This window comes from Jaculus jaculus, chromosome 12 (genome assembly GCF_020740685.1).
Source record: "Jaculus jaculus isolate mJacJac1 chromosome 12, mJacJac1.mat.Y.cur, whole genome shotgun sequence".
NCBI lineage: Eukaryota > Metazoa > Chordata > Mammalia > Rodentia > Dipodidae > Jaculus > Jaculus jaculus.
Window position 1 is genome coordinate 56,301,394 of NC_059113.1, and position 23,979 is coordinate 56,325,372.

Genomic DNA, 23,979 nt, shown 5'->3' on the forward strand with positions numbered 1-23,979 from the left:
AAAGAAATAGATCCTTTTATTCGGTTTATATATATATATTTTTTTGGGGGGGGTCTCACTATGTATCTTTGGATGGCCTTGAACTTGAGATCCTCCTGCCTCAGACTCCTGGGTGCTGGAATTGCAGGTGAGTACCACTATGATTGCACTTGGATGATTTTTTTAAGAATTCTAAATATTTTGAATGTTTAAATTAACTTGAGATTATTTATTCATAATTGTAATGTGACTTTTGTAATTTCTGCCTTTGGAATCATTTAGTTTTGCATCTGCCATCATCCATTACTGTGCTTATATATGTTCTATGTATTTGAAGAACATATGAATTTTTTGGCATTTTTTTTAATGACCCTCTTTGTGCATCAGGCTTTATGTAGGTGCTGGGGAATTGAACCTGGGCTGGCAGGCTTTGCAAGAATGTGCCCATAACTGCTAAGCCATCCCCCATCCTTTGTTTAAAATCTATTTGTTCACCATTTCACTCTGATTTTAGCAAACTAATTTAAGGATTTTGTTGTCATTGTTGTGGCAAAGTATCTGTAGCATAAAATGTATCTTTTATTATTATGTGCTTGGCAAGCATTGCTTTTGTCCCAAGAAAATCCTGAGTTTCAATTGACAGTCCAGTAAGTCTCTGTAAAATTCTTGCACAATTCAGCCAATGAACATTGGCAAAGACCAAAAAGCTTCATATTTATTACACTGCCTTGTACTCCTTTCAAAGGTTCCACACACTGGTGGTGATTCATAGCATTTATACATATACATCAAACTGTTTTAGCCACTGTATCCATGACACATTCCATGGGTGCTTCTGTAAGCAGCATAAATATTTTCAGTATCTATCATACGGTGGGATGATGCAAAGTGAAACATCAGTCTCTTGTGTTGAGATTCCAATAAATCCACATTTTTGGAATGCCATCTGGCATGATAGAAACAAAATGTTCATATCTGACTGAAAACTCTTCATGTCAAATGTAAAAGATTCAGAAAAAATACCACAATTGTGCATTGATAATGTTTTTTTTTAAAAAAATTTTTGTTTATTATTTATTTATTTGAGAGTGACAGACAAAGAAAGAGAGAAAGAGAGAGAGAGAAAGAATGGGAGTGCCAGGACTTCCAGCTACTGCAAACAAACTCCATATACGTGCATCCCCTTGTGCATCTGGCTAATGTGGGTCCTGGGGAATTGAGCCTCGAACTGGGGTCCTTAGGCTTCACAGGCAAGCGCCTAACCACTAAGCCATCTCTCCAGCCCTGACAATGTTTTTTTTTTTTAAAATTTTTATTTATTTATTTATTTGAGAGAGACAGACACAGAGAGAAAGGCAGATAGAGGGAGAGAGAGAGAATGGGCGCGCCAGGGCTTCCAGCCTCTGCAAATGAACTCCAGACGCGTGCGCCCCCTTGTGCATCTGGCTAATGTGGGACCTGGGGAACTGAACCTCGGACTGGGGTCCTTAGGCTTCACAGGCAAGTGCTTAACCGCTAAGCCATCTCTCCAGCCCCCTGACAATGTTTTTTGATAAACCTGAAAGATGTTTAAAACTAAATACACTCAACTTTCAACTAGGCAGTATTTTGTGGCATGATTTAGTTAAAAATTACTGTTTCCTAAATTTTGAATTAACTTATCTCTGATATATTCTTTTATTCTATTGGAAAACTGGTGGCTTAATTGAACATTGTTAACTTTCTTGTGGATTTTTTCTTTTATTGTATTTATTTGCAAGCAGAGAGAGAGAGAAAGAGAGAGGTAGGAAGAATGGGCACACCAGGGCCTCTAGCCACTGTAAACAAACTCCAGATACATGTACCACTTTATGCATCTGGCTTTATGTGGGTATTGGGGAATCAAACTCAGGTCATTAGGCTTTGCAGGCAAATGACTTAACTGCTTAACCATCTTTCTAGTCCTCTTGTAATTTTTTAAAAAAAATCTTTATTTATTTATTTGTGAGAGGGAGAGTGGGTGAGAGAGAATGGGCCCACCAGGTCCTCTTGTCATTGCAAAAGGATTCCTGATGCATGCGCCACATTGTGCATCTGGATTTATGTGAGTACTGAGGAATTGAACCTGGACTTCAGGCTTTGCTAGCAAACATCTTTAACTACTAAGGCATCTCTTCAGCCCCTCTTGTGGATTTAAACATTTATTTATTTGCAATTAGAGAGAAAGAAAGAGATAGAAGAGAGAGACACACACAGAGAATGGGCACACTAGGGCCTCCAGCCACTGAAAACGAACTCCAGATTCTTGTGTCCCTTGTGCATCTGGTTTTCATGGGTCCTGGGGAATTGAACCTAGGTCCTTTGACTTCACAGGCAAATTCCTTACCTGCTAAGCCATCTGTCCAGTCCCTCTTGTGGATTTTTATTTGTCTTTGTTTTTGTTTCTTTTGAGGCAGGATCTCACTCTATTCCAGGCTGACCTGAAACTCGCTCTTTAGCCTTAGGTTGGCTTCTAACAGCGATCCTACTACCTCAGTCTCTCAAGTGCTGGGATTAAAGGCAAGTGCCACCATCCAGGCTTTTTAAACAAAGTTTTAACAACTAAAACAGTTTATTGCAGCATCTTTCCATTAACTATTGTGTGTGTACACAGACACATGTAAGAATCCAAGTCAAATTATAATTAGCCAAAATGGTAATATTTGGTCCTAATTAAATTTTATTTATTTATTTATTTGTGAGATAGAGTGTATGTAATAGGGGCTTACTAGGACCTCTTGCCATTGCAAAAGAATTCCAGATGTATGCATCAGTTTGTACATCTGTCTTTATGCGGGTACTGGAGAATCAAATCCAAGCCATCAGACTTAGCAACCAAGTGCCTTTAACCGCTGAGCCATCTCTGCAGCCCCTGGGATAAAATGTTTTAAAGCTCTGGGGATAGATGAGGCATCAGTTGCACAACAATGGATGAATTTGATGCCACAGACTACATACTTAAAATAGTTAAAAAGATATATTTTGTGCCAGGTGTGGTGGTGCATGCCTTTAATCTCAGCACTTGGGAGGCAGAGGTAGAAGAAGTGCTGTGAGTTTGAAGCCATCCTGAGACTACATAATGAATTCCAGGTCAGCTTGGACTATAGCAAAACTCTATCTTGGAAAACAAAAACAAAAACAAACAAACAAAAAAGTAGATATTGGCCAGACATGGTGGTGCATGCCTTTAATCCCAGCAGAGATTGGCAGAAGCAGGAGGATCACTGTGAGTTTGAGGATACACTGAATCTGAACAGTGAATTCCAGGTCAGCCTGGGCTATATTAAGACCCTACCTTGAAAAAAAAAGTGACACACCTCATCAGTGATTTTTAAATTTATATTTTATATTTATAGGTTAAGATGATGATATTTTAGAGATGTTATTATAAATATGTTGAATTAATTTTATCTGTTTCTACCTTTTCAAGAACAATTGCATGTATGGAGCTGAATTGGGCTCAGTGGTAAAGCATCTGCTTAGCATGCTCAAAGCACAACTAACTAAATAAATAAAATGATATATGTGGCTTATGCTTTTACCCTATTGCATGAAGCAGAGCTAGAATTACTTCCCTTCTTGTTAGTACCAATTCTTCCTCTGGAAGAACTATCCCCTGAGATTAGATCCAACAAATGTGCACTGTGAGGCACCTGGCTCCTCTCTCTACTCCCACTAGGAAAACTGGAGGATCTGGCCAGATCTAACGAACTGGCTGTGAGCCTGAGCAATTAGATTCTGACCCCTGGGACTGTGATTGTGGAGCAAAGACAAATTGAATATCATGCCAGTGTTTCTGTGTGGAGCAGACTTTTTAATCCTCCCTCCCCCTTGGAATGGACAGTAGGGAATCAGGCAGTCTCTTCATCACAAAAGTGTGGCTACAGGTAGATAGAGATGATGTGGACCCAGGAAAATGCTGCCAAGTCTGAAGACTGATGGGACAGGTAAGCCTCTACACAGAATAAAAAGTAACAAATGCTGGAATCCAGAAAGGTGAAAAAAGAAAGTGTGGACAAGACCATAATAATAGGAGGAAAAGATGATAACATCAAGAAAACAGAGACTGATTGAGAAGAGGAAGGGATATGATGGAAAGTGGAGTAAAAAATAAAATAAAAAGAGCACAAATTTACCCATACATAATAAAATAAAAGAAAGAGTATGGAGTGGAGAATGATCTCCAGTGAAGCTGGAACTGAGAACCAATGGCAGTGCACGTGGTACAGGCATGTGCAGACCCACAGATCAAGACATAGGCTAAGATTCTGCCTGGTCTGATGAGCAGTGCTAACCATCCCTTAAGTCTGGGAATGAATACCTGGATTCATTAATGAAAACAGACTCCCTGGAGCCACTGTTGTCATGGCAACTCCAAAAGGACCAGTGGGTATTTCTGGAGACCAACAAAAGGAAAGGAGCAACAGGCGTAACCTCCTCCCTCCTTGCTTCCACCTCAGGCGTGCAGGAAGATGGGCATTCCCTTGTCATTCTCCATCTGTCGCCAGAGTCGCAGGGCTCCAGGAATAGCACACATTCTATACCCAGTTGACAGATTTAAGCTTAGGTGCTCTGTCTCTCTATTTTGAAGTTTGACCAAAAATATAAGTTTATGACTGGGCTCTTGCCACCAAGTACTTGCCTTCTGACCTCTTTCCAAGGTCATTTCCCCCTTTTCCCATCAGTACCTGATCTTTGTCCCAAAGCCTTGCACTAGATGGAACGTTCTCCTCCAAAGCTGAACTCTCAGCCCAGTGACCACTTGCTCTGCTTCCTGCCCCAATGTCTGTTGCCCCTGTGAGGCAATCACATTTCCATAGCTTGTTTCCCACTCCAGGAACAAAACTGCTTGGTCCCCTGGCATCTGACTATGTGCTTACCATCTTCCTTTAATCATTGTTTTGTCAGCCTTTAAGGTAATCTGTGCCCAGGTGTCTGCTCTGTCAGGAGACTATGATCATAGACAACAGTTTAGGCTCCCAGACCCCCTGGGAAATCATTCTGTCATCTCAGTTTGCTCCTGGAAAACTCTTTCTCCAAGGGACCCAGCCTTTATTTTGATTAATATAACTTCAATTTAGTCTATCCTAAGATACCCATTGATTTTTTTTTTTTTTATTAAGAGACTGCTTCTCTGGCCACATGGCCCTGATCAAATTCTAGAAGGACAAGCATGTATGTTTAGTTGGCTTCATGTACTCCACATGCCCAGAACGGTCTGTCACATAGGAGGTGCTCAATAATCATTGAATGTAAAACAAACAACAACAGAAAAAAAACCAGATGAAGATTCTGTCTCTTCAGAGCAGCACACATTAATCATTATGATATACAAGTGTAGCTTACATCATCATAGTCTAGGTGATGTCATCTTATCCATACTTGGCTTCAGAAACTCACCATATGAGCCAGGTGTGGTGGCACATGCCTTTAATCCCAGCACTTGGGAGGCAGAGGTAGGAGGATCACCATGAGTTCGAGGCTATCCTGAGACTACTGAGTGAATTCCAGGCGAGCCTAGGCTAGAGTGAGTCCCTACCTCGAAAAACAAAACAAAAAGAAAAGAAACTCCCCATATAAGCAGCAAGTAAGCTAAAAAAGAGATACAAAGGGAAGAAAAAGGAAGGGAGGAGGGTACTTAATAGGTTGTTATTGTATATATGTAAGTAGAAAAAAATAGATTAACAGGGGATAAAAAGGCCCAAAGTGAGGTCAGGGGAGAAGGTTGAGTAAAGGAAAGGTGGAGGGAGGGCGAATCAAAATCTAAAAGGATATAAATAAATCATATGGAATCCTCTGATTTTGGACAATGGAACACTCAGGAGCCATAGATTGTTGCCAGAAAATTTTCAGTGCCACGGATGGGATACCTTCCAGTGAGTTGTTGGCCAGGGAGGTCCCTGATGCCCCCAAAACATTATAGGCCATTGCCGAGGCCCTTGGTTTCCCACCAGGAATCAATGGTAAGACCCTATTGCTGAAGACTCCACATACTTGGGCTGCAAGGCCATTGAGAAACCCTGTTGGAACTGAGCTGATAACCTCTTCTATGTAGACCAGCTGACAGAAAGCTGGAAGAAGCCATTCTACATGCAGTTCAATGGCAGAAAGAGATACCACCAGTGAAGATACTCAACAGTGGACACTGCAAGCCTTATAATTGGCCAGCCAGGCCAAATGAGCCAACAGGTGCAATAGTGGCATGTCTGTCATGGTGAAAACCAACTGCTCTCCAATTGGACTGGAAGCCCGCTCCAAGGGAGGGAATACATCCCTGATACTGAAAACTTAAAACAGGGGTAGTCATGATCTCTAGGTGTGTAACATATGCTGATGTCTGGATAAGTGTATATACTATGCTTATCAAACTGTCCAGTAAGCACTTCTTTTAATATTCATGCCCTTATGTTAATGCTACTATGAATTTGGGTAGAGAATCTTCTCTTTTCAGATGGCCTTGACCTTAGGATGACTCAGAAGGTATCATGTGCTGGAAAGAAGTGACTAGAGTACCGAGTAACATCTCGACCACACCTTCCAAGACTCGGGGTCTAATGCGGAAGAGGTGGCGGAAAGAATGTAAGAGCCAAAGGAAGGGTTGGACTCCTTACAACATGCTCCCTCCAGACATAAAATGGCCTTGATATCCATGACCTCATAGTGCCTGACACTACCTACCCAAGACCATCATAAGAGGAGGGAAAGATCACGACATCAATATAAAAGAGAGACTTATTGAGATGGGGAGGGGATATGATGGAGAATGGAATTTCAAAGGGGAAAGTGGGGGGAGAGAGGGTATTACCATGGGATATTTTTTCTTTCTTTTTTTTTCTTTTTTTAAATTTTTTTTGTTTATTTTTAATTTATTTATTTGACAGTGACAGACAGAGAGAGAAAGAGGCAGATAGAGAGTGAGAGAGAGAATGGGCGCGCCAGGGCCTCCAGCCACTGCAAACAAACTCCAGATGCGTGCGCCCCCTTGTGCATCTGGCTAACGTGGGTCCTGGGGAATCGAGCCTTGAACCGGGGTCCTTAGGCTTCACAGGCAAGCGCTTAACCGCTAAGCCATCTCTCCAGCCCTCCATGGGATATTTTTTATAATCATAAAAAATGTTTTAAAAAATTGAGAAAAAATAAAATAAGATTAAAAAAACCAAAATATATATATATATGAAGGCAGGACCTCTTCCTTCCCATCATTCAATGGGAAACTCATTCAAGTTTCACTTCCTATCACTTTTATCCTTTTAAAAATATTCTATTTATTTGCAAGCAGAGAGAGATAGAGAGAAGAGAAACAGACATAATGGGTATGCCAGGGTCTTCAGCCACCACAAATAAACTCAAGACACATGCACCACTTTGTGCATGTACCTTTATGTGGGTACTGGGGAACTGAACCTAGGTTGTTTGGCTTTGTAGGCAAGCACCTTAACTGCTGAACTATTACTCCATCGCCTCCCCCACCACCCCAGTCTCTCTTTTCCATGGTCACTGCTGACCAGTGTTAGCAGCCTCTAACCCAAGTATGTTGTGGTGATCTAGCTGACTCCACCTTTCAGCCCTTCCTCTCCAAATTGGTCTCTCAGGTTCCCTTTTACTCTGACACTACCTCCATGCATCCTCTGCAAGGGGCCACTGTTTGCTTTTCTGACATTGGCGAGAGTCTGGGTAGCAGAGTGGCTAAAAGATGACTCACCACTAGGCTGTTTGGAAAAGGAGATGGTATATGGCCAGAGGTAAAGTCTCCTTCAGAGGGGGATCGCTGCTGAGGGGACATGGGACTTGTGTGATTGTAGCCCCGTTCCACGTGTCAGGGTTTTGAGTGGTTGCTTCCTTTGCTTTCCTCTGTGGAACCCCAGGCAGCTCCCGGCTGCACAGACCGACCCAGAGCCCCCAGCGTGAGGCATACTACCTGTTCCATTCCTCAGGCAGTGGGATGTCTTGAGAACCAGGACACCTGGCTTCCAGGCCTGGCTCCGCCACTAGTTGCATGGCTTTAGGCAAATCACATCACCTCTCTGGGCCTCAGTTTCCACACCTGAAAATTGAAGGGATTGCAGATTAGTACTTCTCCACTTTTAATGTTTCTCCCTCTAAACACAGCCAGTGATATATATTTTCCTTATGACCCACATACCCATGCACCAATGATAGATGCAAACTCTCAATTTCATCATTTTCCTCTCTATTCAAGAAAACCTTTCAGAATCAGGCCAGGTATGGTGGCTCACACCTTTAATCTCAGCACTCAGGTGGCTGAGGTAGGAGGCTCTCCATGAGTTTGAGAGTTTGAGGTCAGCCTGGGCTACAGAGTGAGTTCCAGGTCAGCCTAGGCTAGAATGAGACTGGCCTTGAAAAGAAAACAGAAAGCCTATAAGAATGTAAGCAAAGAAGCTTGATGTGGTGGTGCATGCCTTTAATCCCAGCACTCAGGTGGCAGAGGTAGGAGGATTGCCATGAGTTTGAGGCCACCCTGAAATTACATAGGGAATTCCAGGTCAGCTTGGGTTAGAGTGAGACCCTACCCTGAAAAACCAAAGGAAAAAAAAAAAAGGGCTGGAGGGATGGCTTAGAGGTTAAGGCATTTGCCTACAAAGCCAAAAGACCCAGGTTCGATTTCCCCAGGACCCATATAATCCAGATGCACAAGGGGGCGCACATATTTGGAGTTCATTTGCAGTGGCTGGAGGCCCTGGTATGCCCATTCTCTCTCCCTCTTTCTCTGTCAAATAAATAAAAATAAAATATTTAAATTAAGAAAAGAATGTAAGAAAAGAGCAGAGAAAACTGTACGCACGTGTGTGTGTGTGTGTGTGTGTGTGTGTGTGTGTGTGTGTGTGTACTGTTTTCGAGACAGAGTCTCACTCCATAACTTAGTATAGTCATGACCTTACTCTGTAGCTCAGGCTGGCCTTGAATGCAAGGCAATCCTCCTGCCTCCGTCTCCCAAATGCTGATATTATAGACATGAGCCATCAAGGCTCAATTATATGCTTTACTTTGAAAATATTTTTATTGAGTTGTATATGTGTGTATGGGTGTGCCAGAGTATCCTGCTGCTGGAAATGAATACAAGACAATTGTGCCTTTTTTTTTCCTTTGGTTTTTCGAGGTAGAGTCTTGCTCTAGCTGACCTGGAATTCACTACGTAGTCTCAGGGTGGTATCGAACTCACAGCGATCCTCCTACTTCTGCCTCCCAAGTGCTGGGATTAAAGGCGTGCACCACCACACCAGCTTGTGCCATTTTTTGCATCTAGCTTTATATGGGTTCTGGGGAATCTAGTCCAGGTTGAAGGCTTTGAAAGCAAGCCTTTATCCACTGATCCAACTCCCCAGCCTTGCTTGTATATTTTTAAATAATCAAACTTCAGTGTGGGACTACGGCTTAGTGATAGAGTGCTTTACTAGCATGCACAGAGTCCTGGATTTAGTCTCCAGGAAAATAATCTTCAAGCTTGGTATTTTGACTGCAACAGATATACACTTACTGAGAATTTCATTTTATATTTTCAGAATTGAGAGTGGAGAGGAAAGGAAGGGAGAATACATCACTTAAACAGTGTGGGATAAGAGTGAGGTTGGAAATATGGATCTTCCTGTTCTTCCATGGGCTTTAGTCTTGGCAAACCTCCCACACTACAGGTTCACATAAATGTACATACTTACACTGATATTTAAAGAAAATCTTGGGTGGGGAAAATGGATGATTGCTACAGTGCTTTCCTACCTGGATGTGATCCCCAGCACCAGAGGAAAAAATAGTCATCCTCCTCAGACCTGGAATGAAAGCTGCACACCACCATAGTCCTCGCATGAGAGGTGCACACCACCATAGTCCTCGCATGAGAGCTGCACACCACCATAGTCCTCGCATGAGAGGTGTAACCACCACAGTCCTCGCATGAGAGGTGTAACCACCATAGTCCTCGCATGAGAGGTGCACACCACCATAGTCCTCGCATGAGAGGTGTAACCACCATAGTCCTTGCATGAGAGGTGCACACCACCATAGTCCTCACATGAGAGGTGTAACCACCACAGTCCTCGCATGAGAGGTGTAACCACCATAGTCCTCGCATGAGAGGTGCACACCACCATAGTCCTCACATGAGAGGTGTAACCACCATAGTCCTTGCATGAGAGGTGCACACCACCATAGTCCTCGCATGAGAGGTGTAACCACCATAGTCCTCGCATGAGAGGTGCACACCACCATAGTCCTCGCATGAGAGGTGTAACCACCATAGTCCTCGCATGAGAGGTGTAACCACCACAGTCCTCGCATGAGAGGTGCAACCACCACAGTCCTCGCATGAGAGGTGTAACCACCACAGTCCTCGCATGAGAGGTGTAACCACCATAGTCCTCGCATGAGAGATGCACACCACCACAGTCCTCGCATGAGAGGTGCAACCACCATAGTCCTCGCATGAGAGGTGTAACCACCATAGTCCTCGCATGAGAGGTGTAACCACCACAGTCCTCGCATGAGAGGTGCAACCACCACAGTCCTCGCATGAGAGGTGCACACCACCATAGTCCTCGCATGAGAGGTGTAACCACCATAGTCCTCGCATGAGAGGTGTAACCACCATAGTCCTCGCATGAGAGGTGCAACCACCATAGTCCTTGCATGAGAGGTGTAACCACCACAGTCCTCGCATGAGAGGTGTAACCACCACAGTCCTCGCATGAGAGATGCACACCACCACAGTCCTCGCATGAGAGGTGCAACCACCATAGTCCTTGCATGAGAGGTGTAACCACCACAGTCCTCGCATGAGAGGTGTAACCACCATAGTCCTCGCATGAGAGGTGTAACCACCATAGTCCTCGCATGAGAGGTGTAACCACCACAGTCCTCGCATGAGAGGTGCACACCACCACAGTCCTCGCATGAGAGATGCACACCACCATAGTCCTCGCATGAGAGGTGCAACCACCATAGTCCTCGCATGAGAGGTGTAACCACCATAGTCCTCGCATGAGAGGTGTAACCACCATAACCTAATCATTGGGTGAGATGTGTATAACACCAAAACCCAGTCCTTGGATGAGAGGTGTATGCCACCATAACCAAATTCTTGGGTGAGAGGTATACACCACCATAGCCCCGTCCTTGGATGAGAGGTGTAACCACCATAGCCCTGTCCTTGCATGAGAACTGCATACCACTATAACTGGCTCAAATTTCTTGCTTGACTGTCTTAATTCTTTTTTTTTTTTTTTTTTTGGTTTTTCGAGGTAGGGTCTCACTCTGGTCCAGGCTGACCTGGAATTAACTCTGTCGTCTCAGGGTGGCCTTGAACTCATGGCGATCCTCCTACCTCTGCCTCCCGAGTGCTGGGATTAAAGGCGTGCGTCACCACGCCCGGCCTGACTGTCTTAATTCTTCACCTTGAACTTAGCTGAACCCAATACTTTCTACCCTGTGATTCTTTTCGCCTGTGAGGCGACTTCTAGACTGTCCGCTGCATGCGAGTAGAGCTTGTGTCCAGTGTGGTCACTTTGTTACTGCTGTCACAATGACTGAAGCTCAGTGTGGTGGCACTTCCCTGTAAGCTCAGCACTGAGATGGCTGAAGCCAGAGGTCTGAGTTCCAGGCTACCTTGGACTGCCTTCTCTCAAAAAAACAACAAAACAAAAATAAAACCCAAACACTGCTATGACTGGTATTTAATAATCAGCTTGTAAGTAAATAAATTGCTAAAAGATTGAATACAGAAATCAATGACTGAAACTAGTCTTCTGGCTCCCTCCTTGAGCATGCAAACATGCTCTAACCTTTCTTGTCTTTTAGGTTTTGGTATTTCAAGGTAGGGTCTCACTCTAGCCCAGGCTGACCTGAAATTCACTATGTAGTCTCAGGGTGGCCTCAAACTCACAGTGAACCTCCTGCCTCAGCCTCCTGAGTGCTGGGATTAAAGGCGTGTGCCACCATGCCCAGCTCTTTCTTGTCTTTTTACTATAGCTCAGTAGCAGAGTGCTTGCCTAGCACAAGCAAGGTCCTAGGTTCAATCTCCAGCACTACAGGGAAAAAGAGATTACAGACTCATTTGTGTAATCTTTCATGATAAATGCTCATATGAACACTGAAAATGTGGAGGGGGAGAGCATAGAAGTGGGATGTAGTTCAGTTGGTAGAATGATTGTCAAGCATGCATGAATCTCTGGCATCACCTAAACTGGGAATGGTGGTGCACACCTATAATCCCAGCACTTGGGAGATGGAGGCAGGAGGGTCAGAGGTTCAAGGTTGGGCTATGGAAATGGCTCAGTGGGTAAGATCACATGTTGTGAAGCATGAGAACCTGAGTCTGATCCTCAACACCCACATAAAAAGCCAGGCCTGGTCTTGTATGCCTGTTAGCCCAGTGCTGAAGTGGGCAGAGACAGGAGGATCGTGAGGGCACACTGGTCATCCAATCTAACCTAAAATCAGGGAGCCCCAGGTTCAGTGAGAGACTCTGTCTCTGGGAAATAAGGCTGAAGAGCAATAGAGGACACCTGACATCCTTCTCTAGCCTCCACATGACTGCTTTTATTTCAGCATACATACATGCATATGCTACATACACATACACACACACCAAAAAAAAAGAAATTCCAAGGTCAACCTCAGTTACATAAGACTCTGTCAAGAAACAAAGCAAGGGCTGGAGAGATGGTTTCACAGTTAAGCGCTTGCCTGTGAAGCCTAAGGACCCCGTTCGAGGCTCGATTCCCCAGGACCCACGTTAGCCAGATGCACAAGGGGGCGCACACGTCTGGATTTCGTTTGCACTGGCTGGAGGCCCTGTCACACCCATTCTCTCTCTCTCCCTGCCTCTTTCTCTTTCTGTCACTCCCAAATAAATAAAAAAAAATTAAAGCAAAAAAAAAAAAAGCAAGCAAATAAAAAATACATATTCTCTTAACATTTGAAATGAAAATATTCAAAATATCTATCAGAATTTACTGTCTCTTTTTTGTTTTGTTTTGTTTTGTTTCTTGTTGCCTTTGTGCCTCGTGCATGTAAGGCAAGCACTGTTCTACTGGGATGCACCAGGCCAGCACTCTGTAATTCCTTTCCTATTCTCCAGTCTCTGCAGTTTGGCATGTGCTGCCTCTGCCTGGTAAGGCTGCTTCCAATAACACCACCAAGATCCTACAGGCTGCCAAATTCAGCAGACAAAATTTCTGTCCTTGTTTTGCTTGCTTTACAGATTCTAAATCATAAAACCAATAGAATGTCTGCTGAGTGAGTTTATTACCTTCATATAGGCAGAGAAGAGACAAAGGACCCTTAAAAATGAGAATAACACTATAAATAGCAATTTCTTCAGTTTTTCCAAGATGATCAGCTCAAAGGAGACCAAATATAGCACCACTTAGAGATTATACAGACTTACCCAGGTGTTGTGGCTAAGGCCTGCAATCCCAGATTTCAGCGTCGGAGGCAAGAGGATCACCAGTTTGAGGTTAGCCTGAACTACATAACAAGACCATGTCTCAAGAGCCAAAGGCTAGCCTGTAGCTCTGTAGCACAATGATTGCCTAGCATAAGCAAGGTCCTAGGTTCAACTTCCAGCATTGTAGGGAAAAAAAGAGATTACAGAGATTCATTTGCTTCAACATTCACCTACACACACACGTGCGCGCACACACATACACCTGCAATGTGACAGGTATCATAGTAGGTGGTAAGGATACAAAAACCAAAACAAAGTAAAATATTTCAGAGGTTATTTTATCAATTAAAAGTAGTTATTTTGAGGCTGGAGAGATTGCTCAGTGCTTAAGGCACTTACCCACAAAACCTAACAACCCAAGTTCAATTACCCAGTATGCATGTAAAGTCAGATGCAAAAATGGTACATGCATCTTGAATTCATTTGCAGTGGCTAGAGACACTAGAGTGCCCATTCTTTCTATCTGTCTCTCTTCTATCTCTCTGCTTGTAAATGAATAAATAAAATATTTTAAAATACAATTATTTTAGTTAAGCCAAAATAAATCCTTTCCATCCCTAAAATGCTAATTAAAAATATTTATTTGGGGCTGGAGGAATGGCTTAGCGGTTAAAGTGCTTACCTGCAAAGTCAAGCTATCCAGGTTTGATTCCCCAGGATGCACATCTGGAGTTCACTTGCAGTGGCTGGAGGCCCTGGAGCATCCATTCTCTCTTTCTATATCTGCCTCTTTCTCTCTCTCAAATAAAAATTAAAATAAAAATTAAATTTTTTGAGAGTGAGAGAGGGAGAGAAAGCAAACATGCACTAGGATCCTTTGCCACTGCAAATGAATACCAGATGTTGGCACCACTTATCTGTCTATACGTGGGTACTAGGGAATTGAACCTGGGCTGGCAGGCTTTGAAAACAGATGCCTTTAACCACTGAGCCATTTTTCCAGCCCTGACAGCTATTTTTGAATTAAGAAAAACATATAGGCATGTAATGTTTATATAGAAGGTATCTATATTATGTATATTCAGTTTTGTAGCTGGGTGTAGTTCAGTGGGTAAAGGCCATGTCTACATGCATGAAGCTCTGGCTTTGATCTCCAGCACTGCATAAAACTAGGTGTGGTGGTGCATACCTGTGCTTTCAGTGCTCAGGGAGGTGAAAGCAGGATCAGAAGTTCAAGGTCATCCTCAGCTACACAGCAAATTTGAGGCCAGCCTGACCTACAGTACAGACTGTTTCAGAGAAAATAAACAAAAATTTAAATAAATGTTCAGCTTGGTGAATTTCACCAACAGGCCCTACTAGAATCTGAAGAATCAGAGCATAAGCAGCATCCAGGGCTTGGTTAAAACTCAAGATACGGGGCTGTTAAGGTGCTTGCCTGGGAAGCCTAAGGACCCAGGTTTGATTCCCCAGTACCCACGTAAGCCAGATGCACAAGATAGTGCATGCACCTGGAGTTTGTTTGCAGTGACTAGAGGCCCTGGCATGCCCATTCTCTCTCTCTCTTCCTCTCTTTCTGCCTCTCTATGTGTGTGTCTCTCAAATAAATAAATAAGATAAAAATTCAAGACACAGAAGTCAAAGAGTTCACATTTGATTTCCCACAATATTAACAGGAATAACAGCAATATTCCTGATAGGGATAGATTTTTTTAATGTTTTATTTATTTACTTTTATTATTATTTATTTATTTCAAAGAGAGGGAGAGGCAGAGAGAAGGAGAGAGGCAGATAGAGAGAGAATGGGTACACCAGGACCTCCAGCCATTGCAAACAAACTCCAAACACATGCACCACCTTGTGTATCCTTAGGTTTCACAGGCAAGCGCCTTCACCACTAAGACATCTCCCCAGCCCCTGGGATAGATTTTGGATCTTTTCTTTTTCAATTTTCATAAACTTTAAATTTTCAGGCTGGAGTGATCTTGTAGTGGTTAAGCCACTGCCTGCAAAGCCAAAAGACCCAGACTTGATTACTCAGGAACCACATAAGCCAGATGCACAAGTTGGTGTGTCTGGAGTTCATTTACAGCAGCTAGAGGTCCTGGTGCACCCATTCTCGCTATCTGCCTCTTCCTCTCTCTCTCTCTCTCTCTCTCTCTCTCTCTCTCTCTCTCTCTCTTAAATAAATAAATAAATAAACAAATATATAAAACTTAAAAAAATGTATTGCAACCTCAAACTAAGCCAAAACAAACATCCTTAAGTTGCAAGCAGAGAAAGAAAGAGAGTGAATGGACACACCAGGGCCTCCAGCTGCTGCAAATAAACTCCAGATGCATGTGCCAGTTTGTGCATCTGGCTTTCTGTGGGTACTGGGGAATCAGACCTGAGTCATTAGGCTTTGTAGGCAAGTGCCTTAACTCCTGGGCCTTTTCTCCAAACTCCACAAAATTGCTTTAATTTTGTATAACTGGAATCTAAGGACTTCACTTCATTTTTTTTTTCCAAGGTAGGGTTTCACTTTAGCTCAGGCTGATCTATAATTCACTATGTAGTCTTAGGGTGGCCTCAAACTCATGGTAATCCTCCTACCTCTGCCTCCCGAGTGCGGAGATTAAAGGAGTGGGCCACCACGCCCGGCAGGACTTCACTTCTTTTGGGCAACATATTGGAGAGATTTGTGAGCCTTGGTTCTCTTTGTAGATCACTCATCCCCACTGCTATAGAATTCTCTCTGCTCCCCTAATGGGAACTTCCTTTTCCACAGTAATTATGGCTCCTTTTCCCAGCTACATTTCCTTTCCTTCTTTGCTCTTTGTGCCTCCATTGCCCAACTCACATACCACACATTCTATTTGTTTATTCTGCTGCTCTCCCTTGTCTTGAATGTTCCATGGAGTCCAAGAAATCCTCAGAGAATATGCTTCCCCCAGTGAGCCTCAGCTACTTGCACATGCTATCTGGCCCGAGGGAAGGTCCCATTGCCTGGACAGAACAGATGGGTCAAGAACTACCGCACGGTGTCACTCACCAGGAAGCACCATCCTGATGTAGACCCAGATGTAGCTTTCCCACTGTCACATCTATGCCACAGCCACAAAGGTCGGTGTAAAAATTCAACCTAAAATGCTTGCAAATAAAATATGAAAGTTGGCAGGGCCTTGTAGCATACACCTTTAATCCCAGGAGGCAGAGGTAGGAGGATCCTTGTGAGTTGAGGCCACCCTGAGACTGCATAGTGAATTCCAGGTCAGCTTGGGCTAGAACGAGCTCCTACCTCGAAAAACAAAAACAAACAAAAAAATTAAAGCTCATGAAAACTAAAAAAGAAAATGTATCAGAAATACGTATTGACAAGAGATATCCCTGTTGTTATTATGGAAACTTGGGTGTGAATTTTATGACTCTTTTTGAATTTTTTTAAGGGTATGTGCCACAGTACCCCGCTTCTTTTGAATTTTTAATCAGTAATGCTTAACCTTTTTTTGTATGTGGTATGTGTGTGACATATGTACGTGTGTGTAGATGAGCATCTCACCAAATCCAGAGCTTCCTTTTAAAAAATATTTATTTATTTATTTTTAATTTTTATTTATTTATTTGAGAGAGAGAGGGAAAAAAAAAGAGGCAGACAGGGAAAGGAAAGTGGCATTACTTTACTAAATAAATGCTGGAGGGACAGTAAAGAAGAGTCCAGTATCTGCCCTCATTGCAAGCTCTTGGCAGGCTGTGAAGGTTTCTCTTCCATGCTTCTCTGCAAACACTGCAAGCTGGCTTCTGCTGGCACCACGCCATCAAGACTGCTTTCCCCAAAGCCATCAGTGCCCTACATAACACCAAATCCAATGCACTTGGGTGGGCACCAATAGATACGTAATGAATTAAGAATTAGCTAATAGAAGAATCCCAGATCAACAGTAAACATCACATCTAACAATAAAACACCAGCGTGAAAGTCAGAAATAAAAACCAATTTTTGAGCTTTTCCCTTTGTTTGATGCTGTTTCTGGAAACACAAACAAAAAACCATGGAAACAAAAAGCAAAGGCAATGAAGACATGAAAATTACCTACCTTGCATAATACCTGAGAAAATTATGTCCAACTTGTCAGAAATCAGAGCCCTCCAGAAATTTACAAGGTAAATGCACAGAGTAATGAATCGTTTGCCCCCAGTATGAACAAAAGGAATGGCTGTGGAGTGATGCCGGAGGGGATGAGTGAGAACGCGGCATGTAAAGAAGGCAAAGGTGGGGCTGGGCACGACTTGGTGGTGGAGCACTGGCACAGCTTATATAGGTCCTATAGTCAACCCCCAGAACCGCAAAACAACCAGGCAAACATGGAAGTATTAAAAAAGTAAAATAGCCAGGTGTGGTGGCGCATACCTATGATCCCAGTACTGAGAAGGCTGAGGCTGAAGGATCTCCAGTTCAAGCCAGCTAGGGTAACATAGTGAGTCCTTGTCTATGAGGAGGGAAGAGGGCTGAGGAAAGGGGAAAGGAGGGGAAGGGAAGAGAAGAATGAGGCTTAGGAGAACGCTCAGTGCTTCCTTAAAGGTGCTTCCTTGCTAGCCCTCAGGATTTAATTCCCTAGCACCCACATAAAGCTGGACACAAAGTGGCATATGTATCTGTATCTGGCATTTGTTTGCAGTGGCAAAAGATCCTGGCATGCCTACATGCAAAGAAATTTTTAAAAAGTAAAACAATCATGCTGGAGAGATGGCTTAGCGGTTAAGGTCTTTGCCTGTAAAGCCAAAGGATCCCGATTTGATTCTCCAAGACCCATGTAAGCCAGGTACACGAGGTGGCACATGTGTCTGGAGTTCGTTTGCAGTGGCTGGAGGCCCTGGCATGCCCATTCTCTCTCTTTCTCTTTCTCTCTCTCAAATAAGTAAATTATATATATGTATACACACACACACACACACACATACATACATAAAGTAAAACAATCTAAGTTGAATCTAATAGAGAGTCAACAGTTCAGACTGAAATTAAGAAAGAAAAAGCTGTAAGAAGAGTAAGATTTTCTTTTGAAGATGGCTAAAGGAGAATTGAAAGTTTGAATAATTAAATTATTTAATTGAAATTTAATAATTTCAGTGAAAACCACAGGCAGGTTAAGTGATGCGTAGCAATGAAACAAGATTGAAGAGTGAAATGGAGGCTGATACTGCTCCATCCCAGAAAGCAGATTCAGTGGGAGTCTGTCATCTCCAAAGGAGTTTCTGAATGTATAACCTCAGCTGCCCCTGCAGATCACAACCATGCCTTCTAAGTAGGTAGGTGATGATACACATCAGGGAAAGTAAAAACAAGCATAGGTACAAGTGTAAAGATGACTGACAAATAAGTCATTCTTGGGGTGTTAATGCTTCCATGATAGGTTTGACAATACATTTCCATAGTCTTTGTCATAGTTTATGTGTTTTACATATCATTTAAAGTACTGTGAAACCCAAAGAAGAATCTTATGGATTCAATATGCTTTTATTTAAAAAAATGTTTAATCCAGTTAGTACATTGTTTAGAGCATTGGGATATTGATTTGAAAAAAACAAAAAGACAGGGCTGGACAGATGGCTTAGTGGTTAAGGCACTTGACAGCGAAGCCTAAGGACCCATGTTCTACTGTCCAGATCCCATGTAAGACAGACGCACAAGGTGATGTAAGCATGTAAGGTTGCACATGTGCACAAGGAGCACACACACCGGGAGTTCGATTGCAGTGGCTGGAGGCCCTGTAGCACAATTCTTTCTCCCCCGCCCCTCTCATAAATAAACAAATAAATAAAAAAAAAAAAAAGAGGGCTGGAGAGATGGCTCAATGGTTGAGGCACTTGCCTGCAAAGCCTAACGACCTGAATACGATTCCCCAGTACCCACTTAAAGCCAGATGCACAAAGTGGCACAAGCATCTGGAGTTTGTTTGCAGCAACTAGAGGCCCTGGTATGCCCATTCTTTCTCTGTGTGGTGGTGTACACCTTTGCCTCTAATCCCAGCACTCTGGAGACAGAGGTAGGAGGATCATTGTGAGTTTGAGCCCAGCCTGAGACTGCATAGTGACTTTCAGGTCATTCCTGCATGCCTTCTCTCTCTCTCTATTTTTCACATGCGCACTCATCTCCCCGAGAAGGCTGGGGGGATAGTTTAGTGGTTAACGTGTTTGCCTGAGAAGCCTAAGGATCCAGGCTCGATTCCCCAGTACCCATGTAAGCCATATGTAAAAGGTAGCACATGCATCTGGAGTTCACCTGCTGTGGCTGGAGACCCTGGTGTACCTATTCACTCCCATCCTTTCTCTCTCTCTCTCTTTATGTATGTATCTATCTATCTGCTTCTCTCTCTCAAATAAATAAAATATTTTTTTTAGAAAAGAGGGGACAGGGCTGGAGAGATGGCTTAGGAGTTAAGGTGTTTGCCTGCAAAGCCAAAGAATCCCCCGTTCAATTCTCCAGGACTCACATAAGCCAGATACACAAGGGGATACATGCGTCTGGAGTTTGTTTGCAGTGGGTGGAGGCCCTGAAGCACCCATTCTCTCTATCTCTCTCTCGCAAATAAGTAAATAAAATATATATATAATATTTATATATATATTTTATTTATATATATATTTTTTATTTATATATATATTTATATATTTATATATATAAATATATATAAATATATATTTATATACTTATATATATATATATATATATATGTGTATAAATTTTTTTAAAAACAAAAGAGGGGGCTGAAAAGGTAGCTTAGCTGTTAAGTTGCTTGCCTATAAAGACAAAGGATCCAGTTTGATTCTCCAGGACCCACATAAACCAGATGCACAAGGTGGCACATGTATCTGGAATTTGTTTGCAGTGGCTAGAGGCCCTGGTGTGCCTATTCTCTCCCCCACCCCTCTCTCTGCTTCTTTGTCTGTTTCTCAAATAATTAAGTAAAAAATTTAAAAATATATTCTAAAAAAAGGAAAAAATAAGCCAGGTGTGCTGATGAATACCTTCAATCCCAGCACTTGGAAGTCAGAGGTAGGAGGATTGCTTTGAGTTCCAGGTTAGCCTGGGACTACAGAGTGAGTTCTAGGTCAGCCTGGGATAGAGTGAGACTCTACCTTGAAACCTACTCCTTAAGAAAAGAGAAGGAAAATGGGCTGGAGAGGTGGCTTAGTGGTTAAGATGCTTACCTGCAAAGCTTAAGGACCCAGGTTTGATCCCCCAGTACCCACACAGGCCAGATACACAAGGTGTCACATGCATCTGCAGTTCATTTGAAGTGACTAGAGGCCCTGGTGCACTTGTTCTCTCCCTCTCCTTCTCTCTCTGATTCCCTCTCTGTTTCTATATTTCTCAAATAAATAAAATACTTTTAAAAAAGAAGAAAAAATGATACCAAAATAGAAGAGAGACTAGTTGGAAAGAAGAGTTGCTGAGGCTCTTAAATGGCAAGCAAGCTCAGGAAACAGTAAGAAACTTCATTGTAAGGAGAAGCAGGTACATGAATGATGGAGGGGGAGATCTAATGTTCTCTTTCCATGTTCCCCTCCAGTGCTACAGATTAGCCCAGTTCTCTGGTGGTGATGTAGGCAAACCCACAGAGTGCCGCATCAGTACATTCAAGTGCACACCCTCCCCTCCCCGCACATGCTGGGGGCGGGGGAGTGTCCATGCTTTAACAGAGAGTACATTTTACTGGTAGGAGGTCAAGGGGTGACACAGACAACAAATAAGTGCAAAAATGAGCAACCAGGGGCTGGAGAGATGGTTAAGGCACAAATACTTGCAAAGCCTAATGACAGGGTTCAATTCCCCAGGACCCAAGCATCAGGACCACAAATTGAGTCCCCAGCCTCCACATAAGTGCTAGGGGGGTGTGGTGGCCACCTGTAAGCATAGCACTGCAGATGCAGAGACAGGGCATCCCTGGGGCATACTGAGTAACTAGACTAGCTGCAACAGGGAGTGCTATGCTCAAGTGAAGAGACTCTGTCTTTTTGAAAGAATATCTTGGGCTGAAGAGATGGCTTAGCAGTTAAGCACTTGCTTATGAAGCCTAGGGACCCTGGTTCAAGGCTCGATTCCCCAGAACCCATGTTAGCCAGATGCACAAGGGGACGCACACGTCTGGAGTTCGTTTGCAGTGGCTGGAAGCCCTGGCGTGCCCATTCTCTTTCTCTCTCCCTCTATCTGTCTTTCTCTCTGTGTCTGTCGCTCTCAAATAAATAAAGAAAAAAAATTTTAAAGAATATCTTTAGATTTTATTTATTTATTTGAGAGAGTGAAAGAGGCAGAAGAGGGTTGGAGAGATGGCTCAGTAGTTAAGCCTAGTGACCAAGGTTTGACTCCCTAGGACCCACATAAAGCCAGAAGCATTAAGTGGCACATGCGGCTAGAGTTCGTTTGCAGCAGCTGGAGGCCCTGGCACACTCATTCTTTCTGACTGTCTCTTTTTTTCTCTCTCTCTCTTTCTCTGCTTGCAAATAAATAATTTTTTTTTTAAAAAAGCTTGGTATGGTGGTGCACACTTTTAATCCCAGCAGTCGGGAGGCAGAGGTAGGAGGATTGCCATGTGTTCAAGGCCACCCTGAGACTACATAGTGAATTCCAGGTCTGCCTGAGCTAGAGCAAGGCCCTACCTCGAAAACAAAACAAAACAAAGAGTGAGTGAGCGAGAGAGAGAGAGAGAGAGAGAAGAGGGACATGCTAGGGCCCCCAGCCACTGTAAACAAACTCCAGATGCATTGCCACTTTGTGCATCTTTACATGGATACTGGAGAATTGAACCCAGGTTCTTTGGCTTTGTAGGCAAGCGCCTTAACCACTAAGCCATCTCTCCAGCCTGAGACTACATCTTAATGAATAAGGTGAAGACTGATGGAGGAAGACAATCAATGTCAACTTCTGCCTATACACATGTGCACCCACACACATGTGCCCACACATGAAGAAAGGCACACACACACACCCATGTATACCTCACACATATACATGCAAAAGAATAAGAAAGAGAAGTACATACCATAAAGAAAGTATACCTAGGGCTGGAGAGATGGCTTAGCGGTTCAGTGCTTGCCTGTGAAGCCTAAGGACCCGGGTTCGAGGCTCGATTCTCCAGGACCCATGTAAGCCAAGTGCACAAGGGGGTGCACATGTCTGAGTTTGTTTGCAGTGGCTGGAAGCCCTGGCAGGCCCATTCTCTCTCTCTCTATCTTCCTCTTTCTCTCTCTGTTACTCTCAAATAAATAAATAAAAATGAACAAAAAAAGAAAAGAAAGTAAACCTAGCTGGGTGTAGTGGCAGATGCCTTTAATCCCAGCATTCAGTAGGCAGAGGTAGGAGGATTACTGTGAGTTAGAGGCCCGTGTGAATTCCAGGTCAGCCTGGGCTAGTGAGACCCTACCTTGGGAAACCAAAAAAAAAAAAAAAGGGGGGGGGGGAGCATAATGTAGAATGAGCTCCTCTCTGAGGAGATAATATTTGAGCTGATATCTAACATGAAGGAGGAATAAACAAAGTAGCCCATGCAAGAGAAATAAGAGCCTGTAAGAACTTTGAGATAAGAACAAGCATGGTACATTCAAAAGTTAGCTAGAAGGCTGAGATAGAATGCTAGCCTAGCACAAACAGGGCCTCGAGTTCAATACCAGTACTGACCACAACAAGATTGACCAGGCAATCACTATGACTGGGAGAGAGCCAATGAGGAAAATAGGAGGCTAGAGAAAAGAGTAGATGTGAAGTTCTGCTGGGCCTTGTGGACCATGCTTGAGAGTTTAGATTGCATTTTTTTTATTTGCAAGCAGAGAGAGATAGAAGAAAGAAGACAGAAAGAATGGATAAACCAGGGCCTCCAGCTGCTGCAGATGGACTTCAGATGTATGCACTTTGTGCATTTGGCTTTACATGGGTACTGGGGAACTGAACTTGGGTCATTAGGTTTTACAGGCAAGCACCTTCACAGCTGAACCATATCTCCAGCTCATGGATTGTATTTTTAATATGAAGTTGCTGGGAGATTTTTGAAGAGGGTTTCTATGATCTAGTTTATGATTTTATTTATTTTTAATATTTTATTTTATTTGAGAGAGAGAGAGAGAGAATGGATGCATCAGAGCCTCCAACCACTGCAAACAAACTCCAGATACATGTGTTACCTTGTGCATCTGGCTTACATGGGTACTGGGGAATTGAACCTGGGCCCTTTGGCTTTGCAGGCAAGTGCCTTAACCACTAAGCAACCTCTCCAGCCCTGGTTTATGATTTCAAATGACTATGGGCTGCTGTGAGATTGTCTGTATCGAGGAGGAGAATAAATGGAAGTAGGCAGAGAGAGACTTAAATAGCCCAGGTTATAACAGTGTCCAGCTTAAAGATGATGGTGACGATGTGAATAGATAGCACTGAGTGTCTCGGAGATTGATTTTGCTTTGTTTTGTTTTTGAGACAGGGTCTCACTATTGATTCTAGGATGGCTTTAAACTCTCAACCCTCTTGCTTCAGCTTTCTCAGCACTGGGATTACAAGTGTGCAGCATTACTTTGATAAATTGGAGGAAATGGGTCACTGGGGGCAGGTCTTA

General features: G+C 43.2%; 1 protein-coding gene across 6 annotated transcripts in view; it reads right to left on the reverse strand.

The window, feature by feature from the left end:
* Tnrc6a (trinucleotide repeat containing adaptor 6A) overlaps nt 1-23,979 on the reverse strand; it is a 255,169-nt gene that overhangs the window by 193,188 nt on the left and 38,002 nt on the right. For all 6 annotated transcript variants that reach the window (XM_045130540.1, XM_004670190.2, XM_045130536.1 and 3 more), the window contains exon 2: nt 7,916-8,041. In XM_045130540.1, coding sequence (XP_044986475.1) covers nt 7,916-7,995 — 80 coding nt within the window. In that variant the 5' untranslated portion in view covers nt 7,996-8,041. The remainder of the gene's footprint in view (nt 1-7,915; nt 8,042-23,979) is intronic.